The sequence below is a fragment of the Myotis davidii genome, unplaced genomic scaffold, assembly GCF_000327345.1.
Source record: "Myotis davidii unplaced genomic scaffold, ASM32734v1 scaffold18, whole genome shotgun sequence".
Lineage (NCBI taxonomy): Eukaryota > Metazoa > Chordata > Mammalia > Chiroptera > Vespertilionidae > Myotis > Myotis davidii.
In genome coordinates, this window is record NW_006292696.1 from 3,919,935 (window position 1) to 3,944,443 (window position 24,509).

Consider the following 24,509-nt stretch of genomic DNA (forward strand, 5'->3'; position numbering starts at 1 on the left):
GAGGGGGGGGCGGGGGGATTTAGCAGGGCAGAGGCAAAGAAGAGAAACAGTTCCCTGCTTCCAGGGCTGCCCTGGTAGCCTGGTTGGAGATATGTGGAAGGGAGTTCTGAGTGTGCAGGAAACTGGGTAGAGAGATTTTAATTGGCTATTTTAAGTAAAATAGCTCCTTTTAATACATGTCTTGTGCTGGAGCTAACCAAGCATTAGTTAAATCATGCATCGTTATTTTATCTCCCATTTGCTAATGGGTTGGGGTCTCTTTTTCTAAAAGCCCACATTTAAATATGCTGCCAACTCTAAGGACTTCAAATACCATGGAGGCTGGGACTCAGGCCCTAGGAGCCCACCTCACTTCTGAAACCAGCTGGTGGATCAGCAAATTGCAAGAGCTCTGGGGAGGGCTCTGGATACAAGGAAACCATATGTTTTGGAATTGTGGGCTAGCCAGTAGGCAGCTAGCTATAAAAAAAAAAGTGGCTTCTTCTAAGAACTTAAACCCAAAAATATATGTGGAGAAAGTCCCATTTTTAACACCAGTATGGTGCCAACTATTCCTTTGTGTCTAGGAACTGTGGGTAAGTGATGCTTGGAAAAGAATTTGGAGTGTTCTTGGAAGTGCAAGAAGGCTAATGAGGCTGGAACATAGGCAGAGCAGGAAATACAGGACAAGAGATTAGAGGTGGATCATATCAGGTTGACCTTGATAGGGCATTTGAATTGATTTTCTAAGTGTGACAGATTTTAAGTGGGCTGGAGAACAACATGATCCTATTTACAGTTTTAAAATATCCCTCTGGCTATTGTGTGGAGTGGGTTGTACAAGGACAAAAGAAGAAGCAAGGAAATATGATACTAATATCTAGTATCTAGAATGTTATTTGGGATGAAGATGATTGGATTTGATGGACTGAGCGTGAGGGTGAGGGAAACAGACAAGTCAGAAATGTCTCTCTGGTGTTTGGTTTGAACAGCAAGCTGGAAAGTGGTGCCATTTCTTTAGATGGAGAAGAGTAAGTCATGTTGTATTTATCTGGACTTTAGGGTGGGAGCTCATTAAGAATTTTGTTTTGAATATTTCAGGTTTGAGATGTCAAGTAGGCAGTGGGATACATGTGTTTCTAGTTCAGAGACTGGAGATCTAAACTTGGGAGTTGCCAGCATCTACTTTTAAAGTAGATGGAGCAGATCATCTAGTGCAAGATTGTAGACAGGGATGGGCTGAGACCTGAGTTCTGAACACAAGAGCTTGAGATTAAGCAGAAAGGAAGAACCAGCAAAGAAGACTCAGAAGGATGAACCTGCAAGGCAGGAGGAAATTGAGAAGTTAAGAAGAATGTTTCCAAAAGAAATTGTCATCATCACCACAGGTGACATTTTGAGCTCTCCTGTGCCTGTACTAAGTGCAAGACATGACTTACTGAATTTTCATGATTCATGAGATGGAATTCATTATCTCCATTTTCAGGTGTGGAGAGCAAAGCTTAGAGAGTGAACCAAAGAATTAGTAAATTTAAAAAAAAATGAATGAATTGATCTACATCCTTTTTTTTTCAAACAGTGTTATAACCTATATTCCCATAACTTACTTAAAGGGGAAAAAGGAATAGGAACAAAAGACCATCCTTCTTCAAAACATAGCTCTGCAAATCCAAGAGCAGTACACTTGCTTACAAATGACTAGGATTTCCTTAGACCTTGTTGTCCAGCCCCCAGATCCCCACCCCTTGGACTCACTATCAGAGTCCAGGGTCTTCTGCCTGCTGCAATTAAAATGAATCACTCCAGCTCTGCCAGGGAAGTGCGGAGTGATTTGCAGCTGGTGACAAATAAGATGATTTGCCACCCAGACGCATAATCTTGGATGAAGTGGCCTCATCAGTTGAACTGTTGCAGCTGGTCAGAGCTGTTTACCCTGGTCTAGGAACCTCTCTTCTCTGAACATAGCTCATCTCAGTAATTAGTCAAAATGGACTTTCTTCCTCCCAGAAATTTAGAGGCAGGCCATCTGAGCTTCACGCCTCTGTTTCCACTACTATTTTTTACAACAGTCATTTGAAGCAGATAACAAAAGAAGTTGAGCTCAGTGGCCTCTTGAGCTCAGCTGAATGGGGGCACACAGAAGGGGTTTCCCTTCTGGCCCCTTCCTCTTTTTTTTAATATATATTTTATTGATTTTTTACAGAGAGGAAGGGAGAGAGATAGAGAGTTAGAAACATCAATGAGAGAGAAACATTGATCAGCTGCCTCCTGCACACCCCCTACTGGGGATGTGCCAGCACCGCAGATACATGCCCTTGACCGGAATCGAACCTGGGACCCTTCAGTCCGCAGGCCAACGCTCTATCCACTGGGCCAAACCGGTTTTGGCCCCCTTTTTCTTGAGGATGATAGGACATGGTTTTGAAAACTCATACTCAAGTTCTCATCTCTGACAAACCCACATCCTTGTCAGAGATGTCCTGGAGAGGAGATTGATAGGATCAAATGTTGACTGCTGTTTAATAACCTCCCACCCCCTACACCAACCCCAAGTACCTGCTTTCCTGAAGGCCCTGGCCATAGTGCCTGCTCTCCCACCTGCAGCCGCACCATTGCTCCTCACACTGTCTGCATGCCTCCATCCTGAAATGCTCACTCTGCCGGCACGTGCTACATGCTTTATATGTAATTTCTTTTAACTCTTAAGAATATCTTTTAAATGAGTAATATTATTCCACTTTGTCAAGAAACAAGCACAAAGAGATTTAGTGACTATCCCAAAGTCATACAACCAATAAGTGACAAGGCAGGACCCCATCATGTTTTATCTGACCCATAAGCTCATTCTCTTGACCAATGCCCTCTACTTTTTCTTCCTGAGGATACCCAAAAGTAACTGTCAAATGAATCATTGCAATATTTTATCTAGGTGCTTCTGTGGAGGTACTAATAACTAGAAAAATGAGTTTCAAAAATTTACTGACTACTGTTGTACACTAGCTTAAACCAAAAGTATGATTCACAGAATTGAGGGCAGGAGTCACAAAACTATGGCACACTGGATTTGGCCTGGTTGTAATCAAAGTTTTATTGGAACACAGCTGTGTGCATGTGTTCATGTAGGGTCCATGGTTGGTTTCACACTACAACAGCAGAGACAAGTAGTACAACAGAGACTTTAAGGCCCGCAAAGCCTGGAAGATTTATTACTTGGCCTTTTGCAAGTTTGCCAACCTCTGGTCTGGAGCAACAACTTCAAACTGGGAGATTTGAAATACACATTTAAAGATCAGGAGTGATTCCTAATCCATGCCCAGGGCAGGAAATGCCTAACTGTCAGAACCCAGAGGATGGTCCAATCAGATCCTTACTATCTTCCACTAGCATCAAGTATGCATTTAATGATACATTTAGTTATCAAAATTATTATCAAAATGCATTTAGTTAACAAATTTTCTCTTGTTAACAAAGACAAAAACATCATTTGCAAGAAGAAACAGCTTGCAACCAGCATCTAAGTCCCAAGACCATGTCGGAATTAATTCACCCAGAAGGCATGCATGAACTGTCATCTGAACATTATTCTCTCCCATAGCCCCTACTCCCATAGATCACCAAAACACTTTGATATCATCATCTTGCCGGAACCGGTTTGGCTCAGTGGATAGAGCGTCGGCCTGCGGACTGAAGGGTCCCGGGTTCGATTCCGGGCAAGGGCATGTACCTGGGTTGCGGGCACATCCCCAGTGGGAGGTGTGCAGGAGGCAGCTGGTCGATGTTTCTTCTCATCGATGTTTCTAACTCTCTATCCCTCTCCCTTCCTCTCTGTAAAAAATCAATAAAATATATTAAAAAAAGAAAAAAAAAGAAAACTGGGACAAGAGTTCCAGCCCCTACTCCCATAGATGACCAAAACACTTTGATATCATCATCTCTTCAGTCGGCCTGCCCTCCCAATTTCTGTGGATTTTGCCTCAGTTCAATCCATCATCATCATCATTGTTAATAAGTACCATAAGGAATAATCATAGTAACATCTTACATCATTACAGCAGAGTGGTTACATTTTTAATAGAATGATCATGGTGTGATAGGAAAACAGAAGGGGTTGCTCAGTGCTCTGCTGGCAAATGGTGGGAAGTTTACAGAGAAGATGATATCTTACACACCTCCTCCTTTTTACCTCTGTCTACCTTCTCCCACCCCTGCACCTATTCTGCTTAGCAATCTCCTACTCAGCCTTCAAAACCTAGCACAAGTTTCTCCTCCTCTAGTAACTTTTCCTGCCCTCTGCCAACAGGGTAATTAGCAAGCCTTCTATGTTCCATTAGAACTGCTTTCTTACCTGTCACATCATTAAGATAGTACTACAATTACCATTAAAGATATTTTTATAAGGTAGTGATGGTTGCTTTATTGAGTGCTTACTGTGCACCAAACACTGTGCTAAGCACTTTACAAAGAATCAGGGTATCTGACGCCAAAGCCTATGTTTTAATCACTAAGTTACACTTCCCATTTTTTCCATGGAAGGGAGAGACTTTGGTGTATCACTTTTATCTCCCAAATGCCCAACAATGCCTGCAGTACAAGAAATGCTTGTAAAATGAGTGAATAAATAGTACGTTACACAGATTTCTAAAGATTCCATCTCTTGGGTATTCAAATACTAAGCTAGGTACTGCTGTGAAAAGACTTTACAGACGTAGAGTTCCAAGTCAGTTGACTTTAAGATAAACAGAGATTATCCAGGTGGGCCTGACCCAATGAGATGAGCCCTTTAAAAGCAGAATTTTCTCCAGCTACTGGAATTCAGAGAGATTCAAAGAACAAGAGGGATTTATCACACTTGCTGGTTTGAAGATGCAGGGGGCTTGTAATGAGGAATGCAGACGGCCTCTAGAAGCTGAACGTAGCTGCTGACTAGCAGCCAGCAAGGAAACTATGACCTCAATCCCATAAGCACAAGAAGATGAATTCTGCAACCTACCAGTGAACTTGCAAAAGGACTCCAAGCCATCAGCTTGATTTCAGCCTGGTGAGACCCATCCAGTCTGATGAGACCCTGAGCAGAGAATCTAGACACCCTAACCCAGACCTCTGACCTGTAGCACTATGAAATAAATGAATGTTTTTGGAAGCCTCTACATCTGTGGAGATTTGGTATGCAGTGATAAACAAATACAAACAGGTTTCCAAGTCTGTGGAGATGTTGGTGGTGAGACTGCTTTCTATGGTTCCCAAAGGTTCCACTGAGCTTTGAAAGAAGTGAGTGTTGGCTGTGAAGCAACATCACAGAGATGGCATGAGTTGAGGAAGTCCATGCCCATCCATGAATGAATCATAACTTGATGAAGAAGGGAATGTTCTGTAGCAGATACAGTTCGAGACAGGAAACATGAAGTCCTGGTTCCTACTCCCTGCTCTGCCACCACCTCACTGTGTGACCCTGGGAAAGTTGCTTTACATCTCTTCACTGTTATTCTTTCAGTTGCAAAATGCAGCTATTCATCCCTTTCCCATCTACAGGGCTACACATGAAATTCAAGTAATCGGTATAACAACCATCTACATTGTGGACAATTCTAGAGAAACATAAGGGATTCCTCAATTACCTGGGGAGTTTGGGAATAGCTATGCCAAGTTATGAGACTAATAAAATTCAGGTGACTAGGCAGACCTCCAAGGCATTCAGATCACAGCTGTCCTTTCTCTACTAAGAAAAGTACTGCTTTGCCCTATGGTTCCCTGGGAGAATAATCATTAAAATAATGTCTTGTATTTCAATAGCACTTTTCACAGTGCTTTCCCCTCTACCATTTTAATTCCAATAGCTTGTGTCAGTTAAAGAAAAAGAATGGCCTAAGAGCCCTACTAGTTCTGAAAGTTTAGATTTTTCACAGGAAGTAGGGTTAGTCTCACTGATTATACAGAGGAAGAAGACTGAGACCTGGCTGGACAGGCAACCAGCCAAGGTTATATGGCTGGTTAGTGAAAAAGAAAAGGCTCTCATTCCCAGCGCTGGCCTCTAATAACTCCACCCCCTGCATCTGGTGTGGAGCTGGGAAAATGCAGAGTTATTGAATGGAGGCTCACTTTGCCTGTACCAGATCTGACCCTAGGGTGGGGAATTGTCTCATACCCAAGTTCTCATCTTGTGAATCAGATGCAAACAAAGCACTGAGATCATGTCCCAGTTAGAAGAGCTTCTTCCCCCAGCCCTCCAGGTATTTCATGGATGACACTTGCTGGCTGTTAAGCAAAAGACTCTTTCTTTGGTCTCTTAATTAAGTAAGTGGGGATGTGGGAAATACCATACAGGGTAAGTGGTCTCACCGCCTAGAAGATGCCTATTAATTAAAGGAGAACAGGGAAGGAGGAGCCATAGGCTTGGAACTTTCTTGGGAGGCCTTTGAACTTCACGAGATAATCCCCAATTTGGGACATCTCAGCTGGGTCTCTCGGTTCAGTAATGTTGGAAGAGGAGGTAGCCTCCTGAAGACTTGGTTCAAGGCCATGATGACTCCAGACATCCTGGACCCTGAGCAGGTTTGGATTCTCCTGGCCCTGAAAACTATTCCTGGTCTCTAGAATCCAGTGAAAACACAGCTGCCAGGTTAGGAGAGGGGCAGCAGCATTGATGCATTCACTTGTTATTGAGGTTTACTGCGTGCTCCGTGCTGGTGACACAGCACTGCACAAAAGAACTAAAAGATTCTGTTACTCTCATGGAGCTCATGGTATTATTTTAGGCATTAAGAGAGAATTGGATTCTAAAATGATTAAGGATAAACTTTGCACCTTATGTATAATTGTCATATTGGCTATTTGATCCAGAACAAAATATTCTTTGTCTTTTATTTTGGCCAAATTCTCTTTCTCTGTAATAGTGGAGGGAAATGTGCCTCCACTCAATAGTGACATTCTCCAAAGTAGCTGGAGTACTGTTGTTCTCATTTACTTCTAGTATGTCCTCCCTTCCCTTCTTCTAGTCCATCATTTTGGCGACCTTTGCCAGCCAATAATGAAAAGGCAAGTCTGAAAACATTTCTGGGCATAATCAAATATGCTCATCCTGTGTATAAATATATTTATATTCATATATGTATGCACAAATATTTGGTGTATATATCACTGCATTTAACAGAAGGTTTGCATGTATTTTTGATTTGGGGGGCAAGTGTTGATATATCTGTGTCTTTACTGGCATGTGTCTTGACATATATGTATGTGTGAAAATGAGTGTAAATATATACCTGAGGGGCTTTATCACCCCTAAAGGACAGCAACCCCACAGGTCCTTATCTGCAATAAGGAATAAAATGCAGAGAAGATCTCTCTGACATTTAAAGTCTCACATCTTGCTGACCAAGGAAAAGGGTGTAATAGGGCTTGACAGCTCTGCTGACGGGACTCAGGCTGGCCCTCAGCCCCTCTGTAATTACATAGCCTCTGTAATTGATGTCTGTGCTTCTGACACCTCCTCCCTTTGGCCTTCAGGTCCCTGTCCGGCCGTATCGTTGGTGGTGTCTGGTGGTTCTTCACTTTGATCATCATCTCCTCATACACAGCCAACCTGGCTGCCTTCTTGACCGTGGAGAGGATGGTGTCACCCATTGAGAGTGCGGAGGACCTAGCAAAGCAGACGGAAATTGCGTATGGGACACTGGAAGCAGGATCCACTAAGGAATTCTTCCGGGTAGGGACACCCCTTGTCCCAAGGCACATTCACAAAAGGGAACAACTACTGTCCTTAAAATATTCTTATCATTAAAGAGCATGAGATTATAGGCAGCCAGGGCAACTGCTTAACTGAATGTAAGTCAGGGAAACTCAGAACATGGCTCAGCTTTCTACAGATCCCTGAGAAATCACATTTCTTTACTGGTGGAAACTTCAAAGCTCTTGCACTGAATTAGACCCTTTACATATGCCAGTCTGTGCCAGGTTCTCTAAAAGCTGCTCCTAGAAGGACCTTACAGTCTTGTTAGTAATTGATTAGGAGGAGCTGAGGGACAAGATCCCAACCTGATCTTGATGCCCTTTGTGTCCCCTCCTTGGAGACTTGATAAATAGTAGGTGGCATATGGGGAACAATTACTGGAATAGGTGGTCTATTAAAAACTATCAGAAAAGAGAGAAAATGAGACATTGGTGTGGAGGCAGTAGAGATGTCATGTGGCTGGGGCCACAAGCAAGGCAAAGAAGCAGAGAGCTAAGGCACACAAGACTTAGGCTCAGCCAGACCTAGGTCCAGCACCTGGCCCCATCCTTTACCATTCGGTGGTTCTTAGCCTCTCTGACACCATTTTCTTATCTGTAAAATGAGGAGAATAATGTCTATCTCGTAGCATCATTATGAGATTAAAAAAAAAACAAGGCATCTGAAATACAAGGGAAACAACAGTGGATGGAGGCTCCATTTACCAGTAGGACCTCAGGGAGATTCAGGTACATCCATCTTGAAGGGACAATTGTTGGCCCTAAGCACTTTCACAAAAGGAAACCACTATTGCAGGAAAATATCCTTCTCATTAAAGAGCATGAGATTGTAGGTGTTGAGGGCAACTGGGTAGGGTCTGTAAACTACAAATAATAGACCTGTAAAATTTCTAAACATCATGAAACCAGGTCAGACCTGGGTAGGCTAATTACATTCTAGGCAAAATGAATCACTTAAATAAATGCCCCAAAGCAGGAAAACCTGTAGTTCCCTGGACTTTGGATGTGTTCATCCTGGGATTTGAACAAAGAGCACATGGAGCTACAATATATAGATCAAACATATAAGCAACTGCTACTACTTACTTAGCACTTACTATGAATCCAGTCCTGAACTAAGTACACCCTGTAGGCATTACCTCATTTAATCCTTTCATTAGAAGTGCATTAGGGATTTGTTGTCCCCATTTTGTAAATGACTATGCTCAGAGAGTAAAAGTAATTGCCCAAGGTCACCCAGCTTATAGAGAGCAAACCTCTGTATTGCCTTAGGCAAGAGGGTGGGATCCTGTGTAGACCCACGAGGTTCTCACTGCAATTTCTTGGAGCAAACCCCAGGCACTGCATGAACCAACTGGATGATGTGCTCAGTTTCCTATTTAGGTGCTCTGTGTAATATGTCAGGCAGGAAAGGGACCAAAGTCTTAACCATGGCTGATCCAGACTCCAAGGCTAAAATCATCCATTTTCAACATACTGGAGCAAGAAGGTAACTGAGAAGTCACTTGATTAGAGTCTTTCATTTTAGAGCAAGACATGTTTTGTGTAGGCTTACCCAACCAGTTAGAAAAACCAATTATAATATCATAGCCATTATCTGACAGTTTTAGCCTACAGCCAAAGCATGACAAAGATGTCTGATATGTGTCCATAAAGCCAGCCCTACGTCCCAGACCCTGTTGATGCAGTTGGGGAACCACCCAACTCACTTACCCATTATATATTCATGCCTGCATCCCCAATATATTAGCATGTCACAGTCTCCAAAGCACTTTCACATCCATGGTCTCATTTATGTTTCACCTGTGTCTTAAGGCAGAATAGGAATAGGGGGTCTACTTTGTAGATAAGAAATGGAGATTCAGGTAATAATGTTGCAAATATCAAGGATGAGTACAAAATATGAGTTTTCTCATTCCAACCCAAGTATTCTTGACACTGAACCACACTGTCCTAATGGAGTGGTGTCATTAACTGACAAACGTTTTTATAAAAATCACTCAGGTTACCACATGGACCCACGGACAAGTCTAGCCTAAATCTCCCCTTTTATAGTTTGGGAAACCAAAGCCCAGGAAAGAAAATTAGCATACCCTAGCTACTTAGAGGCACAGCTGGTACTTCAGACTTCCAAGTTCTTTGTTAATAACAGTATCTATTGACATATCACTATTTCTTGTCCACAGTAAAAGTTAGGAATCTAGAACCAAGGCAGTTCATATTCTATAAGCACTGTGTCCTAACCAGGCCTGCTGCATTGGTGGCAAATAGGTTGTAGTTCATGTGCTGATTGAAAGGTAGTGGTTGCCTAGAGTTCTATGTTGAGACAAATTCTGAGGTTACACCTGGGGTTAGTGTAAAATAATTTCTTACTTGATATCAACATCTGCCATGTATGTAGGGAGGAAAACTGGTACCAAGCCAGCCATGTATTGGATATTTCAACTGTAAAGTAAAATATAAAGAAAGGGCATAATTACAGGTAGTAATTGCACCACTTATATAACACCTACAATGAGCCAAGAACTGGGTTATGCATTTTATCTCTGTTCGCATATAATCTCCATGACAACACTGTGCAGTGAGTACTATGATCACCATTGTCAGGAGAGAACCGTGCAGCTCAGAAAGCCTAAAATGAGGGAAGAAGCTGGTTGCAGTGGAAACTAGGTGGGCAATGAGGAGACCAGGGTTTTGCTCCTGGCTCTGCCATTAACAAACCATGTGACATAGGACATTTCACTGCCACACTATGGGCCTCAGTTTCTCTACCTGTGAAAAAGGAATGCTAACAAAATGTGTTCCGTGAGCCCTTCCATCATTGTGACTTTGACCTTGAAAAATTATCCCACCAGGATAAGTAGGAGACAAAATTTGGTGGTTAGGGAGACATGATTGCCTAACATCCCAGAAGGAAGAAGGTAATAGTGAGACAAGAATTCTTCTACCACAGACTGAAAAACCTGGCTTCTAGTCACCATGGCAGCCTAGAGCTTCTTGGCAGCCCCAACCCAGAGTCAGTTAATCCTCCATCAACAGTTTAATTAAGATGTGGGAAGGGCTATGGTAGTGGCAGATGACAGGAGAGATCCAAGAACAAATACCCCAAGTATGCTTCCAATCTTCCCTGCCACTCATGCTGCCTTCAAGTTCCTGGAGATGAGATTTCCCTGATAGTCTGCTCTAAACAGCTGTGAGCACAGCCTTGGTGCATGGAGCACTAGGGTGAGGCTGAGAGAACATATTAATTTTCTGCATATCGTTGCCCAGAGGGCTCTTCAGCTCTCCCTGTCAGCAGCCCCTTTCCCTGCTGTGGCCATCCTGTCAGGTCAAATTGCATCTTGCAATTGCCCTGCTGTGTGTTTTGTTGGTTTTGTGCCTGGAAGATCATCTGAAAATCTGGTCACAGCTGAATTTATACATTTCCCTGCTTCCTCTGAGAGACTATTCAATGTATTGTAGATGCTATGACTAATTCTGGGTATTCCTTCCCATAACTTTGAAATACTCCCTTTCTTTTCTTTTTTCCTCTTTCTCACATTGATATTGTTGCTTGAGTGATGTATCTTCATATAAAGAATTAGATCTTTCCAGCTAGCAAAGGACTTAAAGATTACCTGCCCAAAGTCCTACAGAAGAGATAGGGAAGGTTAGCAGTGGAACTGAAACTAGAACTCAGGGCTCCTCACTCTCAAATCCAGTGTCCTTTCCAGACTGCAAGCCATACTGTAAAACAAATATCTAGTTTATCTCATTACTAGATGCCCGATGCACAAAATTTGTGCAAGGGTCTTGGCTTCCGCCACGGTGGCGGCTGCCTTTGCCTCGGCCCCTGCCACTGCGATTTCGTCTGGTTGTCTGGAAGGACATCCGGAAGGATGTCCAGTCTAATTAGCATATTATACTTTAATTATTATAGATTCCTAGAAGTTATATGGCTGTCCCACCCAAGTAGAGAGGATTTTCCTTGCTAGTATTCCTGCAGCATGTTCAGTATCCCCTTAGTTACTGAGTACCTGTGTTTAACAGGAAGTGGGTAAATCCTTTGCGAAAGGCGTGCTAGAACAGACATGGCAGTGGTGTAAAGGTTCAGTGACTGTTTTAGTAGGAAAAAACCCAGCCATTCACCCTTGCTTTGGAGCCCATAATGCCTTGTTCTACAGAACAATGTTCAGATTTCAAGTAGAGAGGATTATGTCTGTGTAATTGTCAATTGTTTTAAAATTATAAAAGTACTAGAGGCCCAATGCACAAAATTCGTGCAAGAGTAGGCCTTCCTTCCCCCGCTGCCAACATCGGCTTCCCTCTGGCACCTGGGACCCCGGCTTCCCTTGCAGCCCCGGCTTTCGTCCGGAAGGTTGTCCAGAAGGACGCCCAGTCTAATTAGCATATTATACTTTAATTATTATAGATGGACATGAAAATGTAAGGATCACTCTACCAAATGCCTCCCTGAAATTCTCATTACTATTTCCATTAATTTTCCATGGAGACCTAGAATTTTCCTGGGCCCAGATATCTCTATAGATCAGTTGGTTCAAACAGCAATTTAATTATACATCAATATTTGTCCAACACTTGATCTTGGGATCAAGGAAATAGACCTGATATTTGTGTGCAAAGAAAAATGACCTCTTAAGTGTTTAATGATAATTTTATACTTTAAAAATCTATAATCTAGATATTAACCACCAGATTATATAGGTTGCATGGTTATAGTGATAACTTTAATAAATATAGTCCCTTATATGTGTTTAAAACTTATTCATTTGCAAAGCATTTTCAAAAGCCAGATCCCAGTATCCATAAAATACATCTATCCTTTGGAAGAAATGATGCTCTTTAGAAAGACCATATTAGATGAGAGTATTGATTTGTGGTAATGGATCATGGACCCTGACTAAGGGCCTACTAAATGCAAGGTTAAAATCTTTGAAAGACCCACAAAAGGGAAACTGTCCCGCCCTTCTGGTTGTGTCCACAGAGTTGAGACCTGTGCACAAATAGGAATGACTTGCTATCCTAGCAGTCTATCTTGGCCATCCAGTGGATACCAGACACTGTGTCCTTACTTTCTCAAAGTAAGGGTCGCACAAGCCATATAGGACTAGCCTCACCTAGGGCACTGCTGAAAGATTTATTCTAGGCTCCACCCCAGACCTGTTGAATCAGTATCTCTAGTTTTAGAGCAGGAGGATTTGCATATTTACAATTGCTGCACATAATTTCAGTGACCAGTAGAGTCTGAGAACTACTGTCCATGGAACTGATGTGGTCTCAGAATACACAGGATTTATTCTGGTCTGTAAAATGATGAGAATCAGCACATCGAGTGGAGTAAACAGCCTAGGCAAAGTCCCAAGTGAGTTCAGAAGGCAATAAGGAAAGCAATTTGGCTAGATTTAGAGGCTTTTAAAAATATAAACAGGTGACAATATTAGGGCCCAAGTTATTAGCTTTATCAGACAACAATTTATATTCTGAGGGCAGATTTTACATTATGGGAAGACTGGCACTAGGCACCCATGATCCTGAAATTCTTCAGTGTTGTCATCCAATAATGAAATCAGATCCCACTAAGACTCAGTTCTCCACTTCTTCTAAGCTGTATAAATGTGGCCTGACTGAACAATAGATAGGTTTTTTAATGTCTTTAAAAGACAGAGTTTCTTAACTCTCCCCATATTTAACAGGAATATAATTACTCAGCAGTAATTAAGAGATTCTGAACTATTCTGTGTGTTCTATCTTTGCAAGATATTTGTACTTTGAAAACTACTGGTACTAATTAGAGTCTCTTATTTTGCAATCACTCATAATTTGTTTCTTCCTGAGCTAATCTCACTCATGAATGTGTGATCAAGTTACACTCAGCTCTTCATTAGTGTGTGTGCCGACCTCAATTCCAAGCACAGCCAGCCCTTAATTCCAGTTTTGTTCCTGTCTTCTGCCAGAGGTCTAAAATTGCTGTGTTTGAGAAGATGTGGACATATATGAAGTCAGCAGAACCATCAGTGTTTGTGCGGACCACAGAGGAGGGGATGATCCGAGTGAGGAAATCCAAAGGCAAATACGCCTACCTTCTGGAGTCCACCATGAATGAGTACATTGAGCAGCGGAAACCCTGTGACACCATGAAGGTGGGAGGTAACTTGGATTCCAAAGGCTATGGCATTGCGACACCCAAGGGGTCCGCCCTGAGGTAAGTAGCCAAGATTTGCTTCCTTGGTATGCCCTCTCCCCTTCCTACCTCAGGAATGAAGTTGCTCTGTCTGCCATGCGGCTCCAATGGTACCATGCAAGCTTTCGAGAGAACTCTTCTTGGATACCGGTGGGCCTGGAAGACTCCAGGCACCCAAGATCTTCAGCCCTGAGGTTGGAAATTGACCTGGGGGCCTCAGCTTGCTATGACTGTCGCTGCCTCTGTGTTCTTCCCCATGCCTCGCCTTACCCCTCCAAGTGTGTTAAATATCGATAAAGCTTGTGTTTCTGTCATGTGGTATGTAACACACCATCCCTTGCCAGACACCCCTGCATTCAACTAGGCCACGAACAGAGTTTGCCAGAAACCTGGATTCTTTGACAGAGGTGGTTTGTAATGTTTGTCTCAAGAGAAACATAAACACATCGTCCAAATGAAAAATCAAGTAGTCTGAGTCCTGTGCAAATCAATATAATACCTAATGAATGGTAGCATCTGTTCTTTCCTAGATACTGATTTCTTTAGCAAAAAAAACAACAACAACAACAAAAAAAAACACCCAACAACAGGAAGTTCAGTAAAGAAGCAAAGTGGACTCCACTTTCATATAAAGAAGCTCTGATGTTCATTCCTAAGGTAGAATTTTACAGAATTGAAGTCAGAATACATAGATTTAATTCTGGGATTACTACTGATTGTCTTTCAGAAGATAAGACACATCATCTCCCCTACCTTCAGTTTCCTCATCTGTAAAAACAGGATAATCATCCCAGTCCTACCCAGGTCCAAGGTGATCATGAATTCAAATGGGATAATCTATACAGAAAGTAGCTGAAAAGAGTACAGTATGAAGTCACTTGTGAGACAGTATATCAATTACAGAGGAATAAATTCACTTTAGGGAAGGCTAGTGTTCAAGGAAAGGTGAGGAGTGTTTAAAAATTTGCAAAAGAGTAGAGAGGGATTCCTAATCCATTTGACACAACTAATATCCAGGGCCACCTGCCTCCACTACATTGAGTTCTACAATGTTCTAGGCCAGTGGTTCTCAACCTGTGGGTCGCAACCCCTTTGGCAGTCAAACGACCTTTCACAGGGGTCGCCTAAGACCATCCTGCATATCAGATATTTACATTACGATTCATAAAAATAGCAACATTACAGTTATGAAGTAGCAATGAAAATAATTTTATGATTGGGTCACAACATGAGGAACTGTATTTAAAGGGCCAGAAGGTTGAGAACCACTGTTCTAGGCAGTTGGCTAGGAGCTAGAATGACAGTATTGAATAAGACAGACAATAGTGCCAGTTCTGATGGAAGTACATTCTTGAAAGGAAGAAAGGCATTAAACGGATGATTATTGTTTAACTAAAGGCCCAGAGCACGGATTCATATTTGTGCAAGGGGGAGGGGGGTTCCCCTCAGCCTGGCCTGCGTCCTCTTGCAATCTGGGACCCCTCAAGGGATGTAGCAGTGCACCAAGGGCCACGCTGCTCGTGCTCATCCCAGCCCGCTGCACCTGCCACCGCTGTTGCCACATAGTCGGGAGAGGCTCCCACCCCTGTAGCTGCACCCAGCAGCTGCACCCACCAGCCGTGAGCCCGGTTTCTGGCAGAGCATTGCTCCCTCTGTGGGAGCACACTGACCACCAGGGGGCAGCTGCTGCATTGTGCATCTGCCCCCTGGTGGTCAGTGCGCATCATAGCGACTGGTTGACCGGTCATTCTTTATAAAAGGGGACCTAGAGAATACCTAGTTCTAGCAATATGGCAGAACAAAACTCCCACTATAAAACACCTACACATGCTGGATAAAGATATAACAAATATCCTTTTAAAATGGAAGTTAGGACATCTATAAGCCAAAAAGGAAATCAAAACCAGAGTGAAAAGCATAAACTGATTATTCTGGGGATTTCCTAGGCAGGGCAAGGTTGTAAATTATGTGACAATTTACATAAGCAAGAATCGGAAGTACAACTAAATACATAGTTTTTTAAAAATCATAAAATAGCAGACATATTTTGAAAAGCACTTATTAAAATTTAATGAAGCAAAAAAATGTAATTATTGATATAAAAATCTCAATGGAAGGGTTAAACAGCAATTATACAAGGTTAAAGAGAAAATTAGTACACTGGAAGGTAATTTTGGAGAAAATTTCCCAGAATATCACACAGATTTTTTTAAAAAAGACAGAAAATATAACAAAAAAGTTAAGATACATGAAAGAAGTAAAAACAAACAAAAAACACACACACACACTCCCATGTGTACCCTCTATGAGTTCCAAATAGAGGCAAGAGAAGATGGAGTAAGATTTATTTGGAGTACTATTTGAAGAGAATTTTCTAGAATTTATGGAAAACATAAATGCTCACATTAAAAAATTATGAGGTCCAAGAAGGATAAATCAATGAAAATCAGCAAGTGATTTGATTGAAACTGTAGAACAAGAAAGAGAAGATTCCAAATATAATCAGGGATAACAAGGTCCAATCTGGTGGGCAGAATTGGTGGGATGTGGAAAAGAGGACTTTTCCAAAGACGCTTTTGTTCAAACTGAGATGTGACTGATTAATAAGAGTTAACTAGGTGAAACAAGGGGAGGGGAAGAGAAGAGCAGTCCAGGCAGAGGGAACAGTATGTGCAATGATGCTAAGGCAAGAAATCATGGTACATTGGTGAACTAAGAGAAGCTAAACGCTCCTGGAACACAGGTAATAAATGGGGAAAAAAGATTAAGCTGAGATTGGAGAATTAGGTAAAGAAGGATTTTATAAAGGATTTTGGACCTTATTTGAAGAGCAATGAAAATACATTGAAGAATTTTAAGTAATTGTTTAAAAATTGGGAAATAAAAATATCTGTAAGAATGTAGGCACAATTGAATGTAATCTAATGAAGGGAAACCAAATGATGTGGTATTTATCAGTCGTGCATTTTTGCCTGGAAAAACTTAAAAGATTGTACAAGTTTAGGAAAAATTCAAAGAGGATCCAGTGAAACAGTGATTGGCAAGGAAGAGACTTTTACCTCAGAAATTTCTAGAACATCACCCTAGAAAGACCCAAAATAGAGATTGCATTCTTACACTCCCAGGAACATCAATAATGCTACAGTGTTACAAGTTATGAGTCAAGGATATATTTGATTTGAATACTTGGATATAAGTTTAAGAAAACAAGGCACACAGAAGTGACATGATTTGTCCAGTCAAAAGAGTACCTGTGCCACCGTATCCCACACACAGATGCCTGGAACAAGGTGACAAACACAGAAAATATTGGATGTTTGAGTGAAATGAACCTAAAACTCAGTTCATCTGGCACTCAAATGACTTTCCACTATAATAAAAGCTACCATTGAGTGAGTACTCACTGCATTCCACATACCATTTTCCTCATTTTACACATGAGGAAACAGTAGCACAGAATAATGTTACTTGACCAGGTTGACACAGCTGGCAGAGCCCTGGCTGTAACTTTAACTCTGTGCTGGATTTTGTGACTGATAACCCCATTTGACCCTATACCCATGGGTCAAACAATAACATGAACTGAAAATTTTTTTTTAAAAATCAGACTCCTGGAGCTTGAGGGCAACGTGTATAGTGGATGCTCATTTAAACACACCACTTATTTTTTTAATATATTTTTACTGATTTCAGAGAGAAAGGGAGAGGGAGAGAGAGAGATAGAAACATCAATGATGAGAGAGAATATTAATTGGCTGCCTCCTGCACTCCCCACACTGGAGATCGAGCCTGAGCATATGCCGACTGGGAATTGAACCATGACCTCCATGTTCATAGGTTGATGTTCAACCACTGAACTGTGCTAGCTGGGCCACACTACTTCTTTGAATACCACTTCTTTGGGTGATGATACAGCTTTTATGGGGTTTGCATGCCCAAAGATTCTTTCTGGGATAAATGTTGAAAATAATTCAACTCTGTAACAAAGAAAAACCTAATTATATTGCTTGTATCTCTGTAAAATAAAACAAGCCAATTACTGATTTTTGAGAAAGAAAGAGAAAGCGAAAGAGAAACGTAAGAAACCTTTCCCAAATATAGACCACTGATGATTGATGTGCAAATCAAGACTACCCAACTGAGGCCCACAAGCTACCAGCTACTCCCAGTGCCCCTATCTCTCCAGTGGCAACATCTGATTGCCACAGAGCTTCCAGACTAAAAAACTGAAGAGTAATGCTCATCCTAAGGGACCATGAGTTTCTGGCCTGGGAATTTTCTTCTTCTCTCTATAGGATTTTCCTTCTGATCTGTGCATTACAAGGAATCTAGCCGCCAATAATGTAGAGGTTCCATAAAACATACCATTTCAAAATGGTTATAGAAAATATGAGTAACTCCTTCCCCAAACCCACATTCACACTCGCCAGCCAGGTTTTCATCATACCTCTGACTCACATGCCCCAAATTGTTCTGTTTCCCCAACGCATGGTTGAATACCAAAGAGTCATGGCAAACCAAATGCGACACACACATGCCTGCTCCAGCAAATCTGGATCCACTGATTTGATCTCAGGAGGCCACTCTGCATGACAGAGGTGGAATGTGAGAGGAGTCAAAGGTTAGTATGTGTTTCTTCTGATCCCATTGAAAGAGGACTGATATGAGCTTAAAGATGATCTAGCAGAGGAAACCAATTTGTCTCTAAATTATTTAGGATTATAGAAAATACCTTTCTAAAGGCTGATCAGCCTGTCAAAAGCTTCAAACTCTTTAGAAGTGTCTACAGAAAAGTGCTTCAGTACACCACAGGCCCTGTTACAAACTTTTCTTCTGCCCTGGAAAAGGTGGGGCATTTGCAGCCCTCACAGGCAGATGTGCTCCAGACTCAATGCTTGTGCCTCCATCAAGAAAGGACCTCACTAGAATCCATGATAGTGGCAGAGCAGGTGGATATTATACTCACCTCCACTCAGAACCAAACTGGAATTACGATTAAAATATGGAGGAAGAAACCTGAATAACCAACTGAAAACTAGCTGAAGAGAAGTCTTATAACCAAGGATTTACCACAGAAGCCACATGGAGACTGGTAGGAAGGGCAGAGATGTGGAAAGGGCTGGCCCTGCTCCCATGGGCAGTGGCTGAGATGCCAGAGGGAAATCTCAGCTGCAAAGGTTCTGCCTGAGAAGCTTGAGGTCTCAATCCCAAGCCAGGCTTCCAGCCCAGGTCCCCAGAGCCAGAAGAGCAATCAGACATGAAGAAGAAATAAAAGACATCCAAATTGGAAAGAAAAAGTAAAATGGTTATTATTTGCAGATGACATGATACTGGACATAGAGACATCTAAAAATCCCACCAAAATCTACTAGAACTGATCAATGAATTTAGTAAAGTAGCAGGAAGCAGAATTAACCCCTTCCCCGGCAGAAATGTGTATACTCGTTTTCACAAAATGTTCTTTTTCAGTCGTCGACGAGTATACTAAGAAAACATGGTAAAAAAAATATGGTTTATAGGAAGACGAGTTACAAACTGTTCTCATAACCAGCATCAAAAATACTATATAGAACCAAAATAAAAAAATTAGTCTGAAAAAGAAACGTTTTTAACAAAAAAATTGTTGGGGAAGGGGTTAATAACCATAAATCAGTTGTATTTCTATATACCAATAATGAACTATTAGAAGGAAACTAAGAAAAAAATCCCATTTGCAATTGTATCAAATAAAAGAAAATACCTAGGAATAAATTTAACCAAGGATATAAAATACCTAACTCAGAAAATTATAAGACACCGAGAAAGAAATTAAAGAAGATATAGCAACCTAGAGAAAGAAGAACAAAGTGGAAGAATCTTGCTATCTGATATCAAACTATACTACAAGTCCCTAGTAATCAAAACAGCATGGTACTGGCATTATAAACAGAATAGAGAGCCCAGAAATAAACCCATGCCTTTATGGTCAATTAATATTTGACAAAGGAGGCAAGAACATACAGTGGAGTAAAGATAATTTATTCAATAAATGGTGTTTGGAAAATTGGACAGACATGTGCAAAAAAAGGAAACTAGACCACCTTCTTACACCATACACAAGAATAAACCTAAAATGTATTAAAGACTTAACGTTAGACTCAAAATCATAAAAACCCTAGAAAAAAACATAGGCAGTAAAATCTTAGACATTTCTTGTAGCAATATTTTTCTGATATATCACCTCAGGAAAGGAAAACAAAAAATATAAACAAATGGGACTACATCAAGCTAAAAGTTTTCGCAAAGGAAAACAACAAAATGAAAAGACAAGCCACTGAATTGGAGAACATATTCACCAGTGATACATATGATAAGGGGCTCATATTCAAAAATTATAAAGAACTTATAAAACTCAACACCAAAAAAAATCCAAATAAAAAATGGGCAAATGACCTTAATAGACACGTCTCAAAAAAAAAAAAAAAAAGACAGATGGCCAATAGACATATGAAAAATGCACAACTAATCATCAAAGAAATACAAATTAAAACCACAATGAGATATCACCAAACACCTGCCAGAATGGCTATCATGAATAAATAAATAAACAACAAGTGTTGGCAAGGATGTGAAGAAAAGGGAACTTTTGTGTACTTTTGGTGGGAAGGTAGATTGGAGCAGCTACTGTGGAAAGCAGTGTGGAGTTACCTCAAAAAATTAAAAATGGAACTGCCTTATGACCCAGCAATTCTGCTTCTGGCAATATATCTGAAGAAACCCAAAACACGAATTCAAAAAAATATATGCACCCCTATGTTCACTGCAGTGTTATTTACAATAGCCAAGATTTGGAAGCAGCCCAAGTGCCATCAATAGATGAATAGATAAAAATACAATGGTACATTTACACAATGAAATACTACTTGGCATAAAAGAGCAAGGGAATCTTACCTTTTGCAACAGCATGGATGGACCTGGAGAGTATTATGTTAAGTGAAATAAGCCAGTCAGAGAAATACAATATGATTTCACTTATATGTGCAATCTAATAAACAAAATTAACTAACAAACAAAATATAGAAACAGACTCATAAATACAGAGAACAGACTGACAGCTGTCAGGGAGGAGGGCTGCTGAGGGGCTGGGTAACAAAGGTAAAGAGATTAAGAAAAAGAAAAGAAAAAATTCATAGACACAGACAACAGTATGGTGATTAACATATGGGAAGGAGGGTTGTGAGGATATAAAAGAAGGTAAAGGGAGAATAAATGGTGATGAAAGGAGACTTGACTTGGGGTCGTGAACACACAGTACAATATACAGATGATATATTATGGAAGTACACACTTGAAACCTATAAAATTTTATTAACCAATGTCTCCCCAATGAATTCAATTTTTTAAAAAATGTAAAAACAAAATTATAATAATAATAAATGTCTATATTACCCAAAGAAAAAAGAAAAAAAAAAGACAGTCCTCCTAAACCAGTTATTCTCCATAAAGCCAGATGACCCCCCAACACCCCAGGCACACACACACCTGTGGGGCATTCACTCTTTCTGCCCTGCCCAGACCAAGCTCCACATTCCTCTAAGGAAGATTACCCAGCATCTCCCCCTCAGACGGTCAGAATGCTGATATCTAAAGCCCAAATGTTCCTCTAAAACTTGCCAAGTCTACTTGGCAAAAGCCAGGCCATGGTCCCCACAGAGTGTTAAAAGGCTATTAGTGACAGAATGGAGTGTTGTTTTTTATGAGGAGTAGGGGTTGTCTCTTCTGCTCTGGAAACAAATACTCTGATGAAGCGAGGTGGTCCGGTGCTTGATTTTCCATTTGGACAGGTGGTTTCTTTGAAACAGATGCTGTTTGTTGGCTGTCATGCATGTTTGGGGTTGGGCAAGGGGCTAAGTTATGTTTCCAAGCCCTTATGTTGTGGATAAAGACCTACGCAGCCAATGCCAGTCACTAGGGAAAAGCAATTGGTAAATCCACTAATTATGATCTATTGGCCCTTTTTTTTGGCAACTAAATTTATCTGCTGGTCTGAACTGAAGCCTTTTTTTATTATGATGATGATGAATACTCCTTGCAGTTAGAGACAGTGTGTTCATACTTCCTAAGTACAGGGGCATGGGCTTTCTTATTCCAACCCAAAAAGGAATCCACACCAGATGATCCTAAGTGAAAATCTCAACTAAGGATTCTCCTGCACAAAACATCTACCAAGAATTTCATGGGTTTGCTAAGAGTTATACCCTAAGCAAGACATTGGTCAAAGTGTGGTCTTTAACTGTGACTGTGTTACATGGAGTCTTCTCTGGTCTCTGTGATCATGACATATTTGTCTTCTGTCACGTGTCTTGTCCATGCCAGACGTATGGGCCAAGGGGAAAGGAGCACAGTGCAGTGTGATCCTACAGGTTAATGGGTGATGGGCACCCAGGAGGGTCTGAGACTTGCTCCCTATGCTTTCCACTCAGCTTCACAGATTCCTTTCTGAGTCCTTCTCCACACAAAGCGCCATGCACAATGCGTAGGCAACCATGGTGACAGAGGTGCAATCCCTACCCCTAAATGATGTATAAGCAAGTATAGTTCATGAGCAGAATTACCTAGGTACCTATTATTCTACTCAATGCTTCCACAGTCAGAAATATGCAAGAGGAAGAGAGCCAACATTTGAGAGGGAGGATTTGCAAAGATTTTGTGGCAGGGGTAACATCCATAATAGGCCCCGAAGAACTGTGATAGATGAGAAGCAGGGAGCGGGTCTTCCAAATGGAGGGGATGGAGAAAGTAAACACAGAAGTGGGAAAACATACTGCTTGTTTTCAGAGACCACAAGGGCTCCTCTTTAACTAGAGAAGGCACTAATAAGTAAGAGTGATTGGTTGTGGTCACACTGTGAAGGACTTCATACATCTCTGTATGTTTGATTTGATGTCAAAAGAGGTCACTGAAGGCCACTGACTTACAGGGAATATGATCAGACAGGCTTCTGAAGATTATCTTGGCAGTGGTTTGCAACAAGAATCAGAGAGGGGAGGATCACAGGCAGGGAGGCTATTTAGAAAGCTGCTGTGGTCTTTTTGTAGGAGTTAATGAATGTGTTTACAGGCCATAATAGGATGGGGACAGATGGCAGAAGTGGCTCTGTTTGTCACCAGTCACAGCCTTTAAGACTTGGTAGTTTGGGAAAGTTTGTTATGTGCGCATTCTGATACTTTTGTGCTCCTCCCTAAAACCTGACCAGGTGTAAACTGGTTCTGGCAAGGACCAGTAGGATGGGAGTGTAACAGGGAAACTGTATTGAATGGTAGAAAAATTATAATCCTTGGAGTCAAACAATCTTAATTCGAGTTCAAGGGCTATTACTCCATCAGCAGTTTGCCCTCGCTTGATAAGCCATTGTAACTTTATGAGCCTCTGTTTTCTTTTCTGTAAAATTGGAATAATAATAACTAGTGCAGTCGCATTGAGTTTTAAAAAAACAGCATAACATGCTTGTCACAGAGGGTACTCAATGATCAACTGCCATCCTGTCCTCCTTCCATTAGACCTACCAAAACTCACTTTTGAGCTAAATAACTCATTTTTTCTTCTTTGTGAAACCAATTGTGTTCATCAGAAATGCACATGAGCCCCATCCTCAGCCCCCCACACTGGCTGCATTAGAAATAAAATGTCTGTTTCTGAGAACAACTTGTGGTCCTCTCCCACAGAGAACACACTAAAAAAATATAAAACCCTGGTATTTCTTTCCCTCCCTCCTCTCCCCATAGTATAGTACTGGTTCAGGGTCTGCTGCTGAGAATAAATGCAGTATGTCCCAGGAAAATGACAGTCCCTTTCAATTGGTCCTTGCATCCTGTTGGGTAGCCAGGGATGCTTGTTGTCATGGTAACCCCCATGAACCTTGTGACCGAGGTCGGGCCTGATCAGAGAGGCAAAGCCTTCTGAGTAGTGAGGCTAGATTTGCCTGTATCCTCAGAAGAGCTGGAGAGAAAGGAAGAGGGGGGATGAAAGGAGAGAGATAAAAGAGAAGGGAAACAGAAAAAGAGGGAGTGTGTGAGTGTGTGTGTTTGAATAGAGACTGGAGGTTTGCCAGAGGAGGAGAGCTGCATCAATACAGAAGCTTCTCAGGTCAGGACACATGGGAAAGATTAGAGAGAAAGCCTCCCGGGAGACCCGCGCCATAGCCTCATGCAAAAGTCCAGGTGGGGGTGGGTGGGGATGACAAGGACTTAATTTAGCATATGTAGTGGAGGTGATGATAAGACTTACTGTTAACAAAACCTATTTATCAAGCACCAACTCATCCCAGGAACTTCTATGAAGTATTTGATGTGCATTAGTTTATGTAATCCTGACGACAAGGCTGTGAAGGTGGTACTGTTTTCATCTTGAGCGTACAGTTCAGGAAACTAAAGTGCAGAAAGATTCCAGCACTTGGCCAGGATTACCTGGCATGGAAGTGGGGGAGCTGGACTTTCAGCCCAGGCAGCCTGATTTTAGGACCTCTTCTCAACCATTAGGCAAGAATGCCCGCTCAAGGATGTAAGCAGGGCAGTTGTGATAAAGGAATGGTTATTTGGAGAATAAAGATCATTTAATTCCCCCCACCACACACACACACACACACACA

The 24,509-nt window shown here is 41.5% G+C and overlaps 1 protein-coding gene across 2 annotated transcripts in view; it reads left to right on the plus strand.

The window, feature by feature from the left end:
- Positions 1-24,509, plus strand: part of GRIA1 (glutamate ionotropic receptor AMPA type subunit 1) — a 280,768-nt gene that overhangs the window by 229,429 nt on the left and 26,830 nt on the right. For both annotated transcript variants that reach the window (XM_006766280.2, XM_006766279.2), the window contains exons 12-13: positions 7,480-7,678; positions 13,656-13,903. In XM_006766280.2, coding sequence (XP_006766343.1) covers positions 7,480-7,678; positions 13,656-13,903 — 447 coding nt within the window. The remainder of the gene's footprint in view (positions 1-7,479; positions 7,679-13,655; positions 13,904-24,509) is intronic.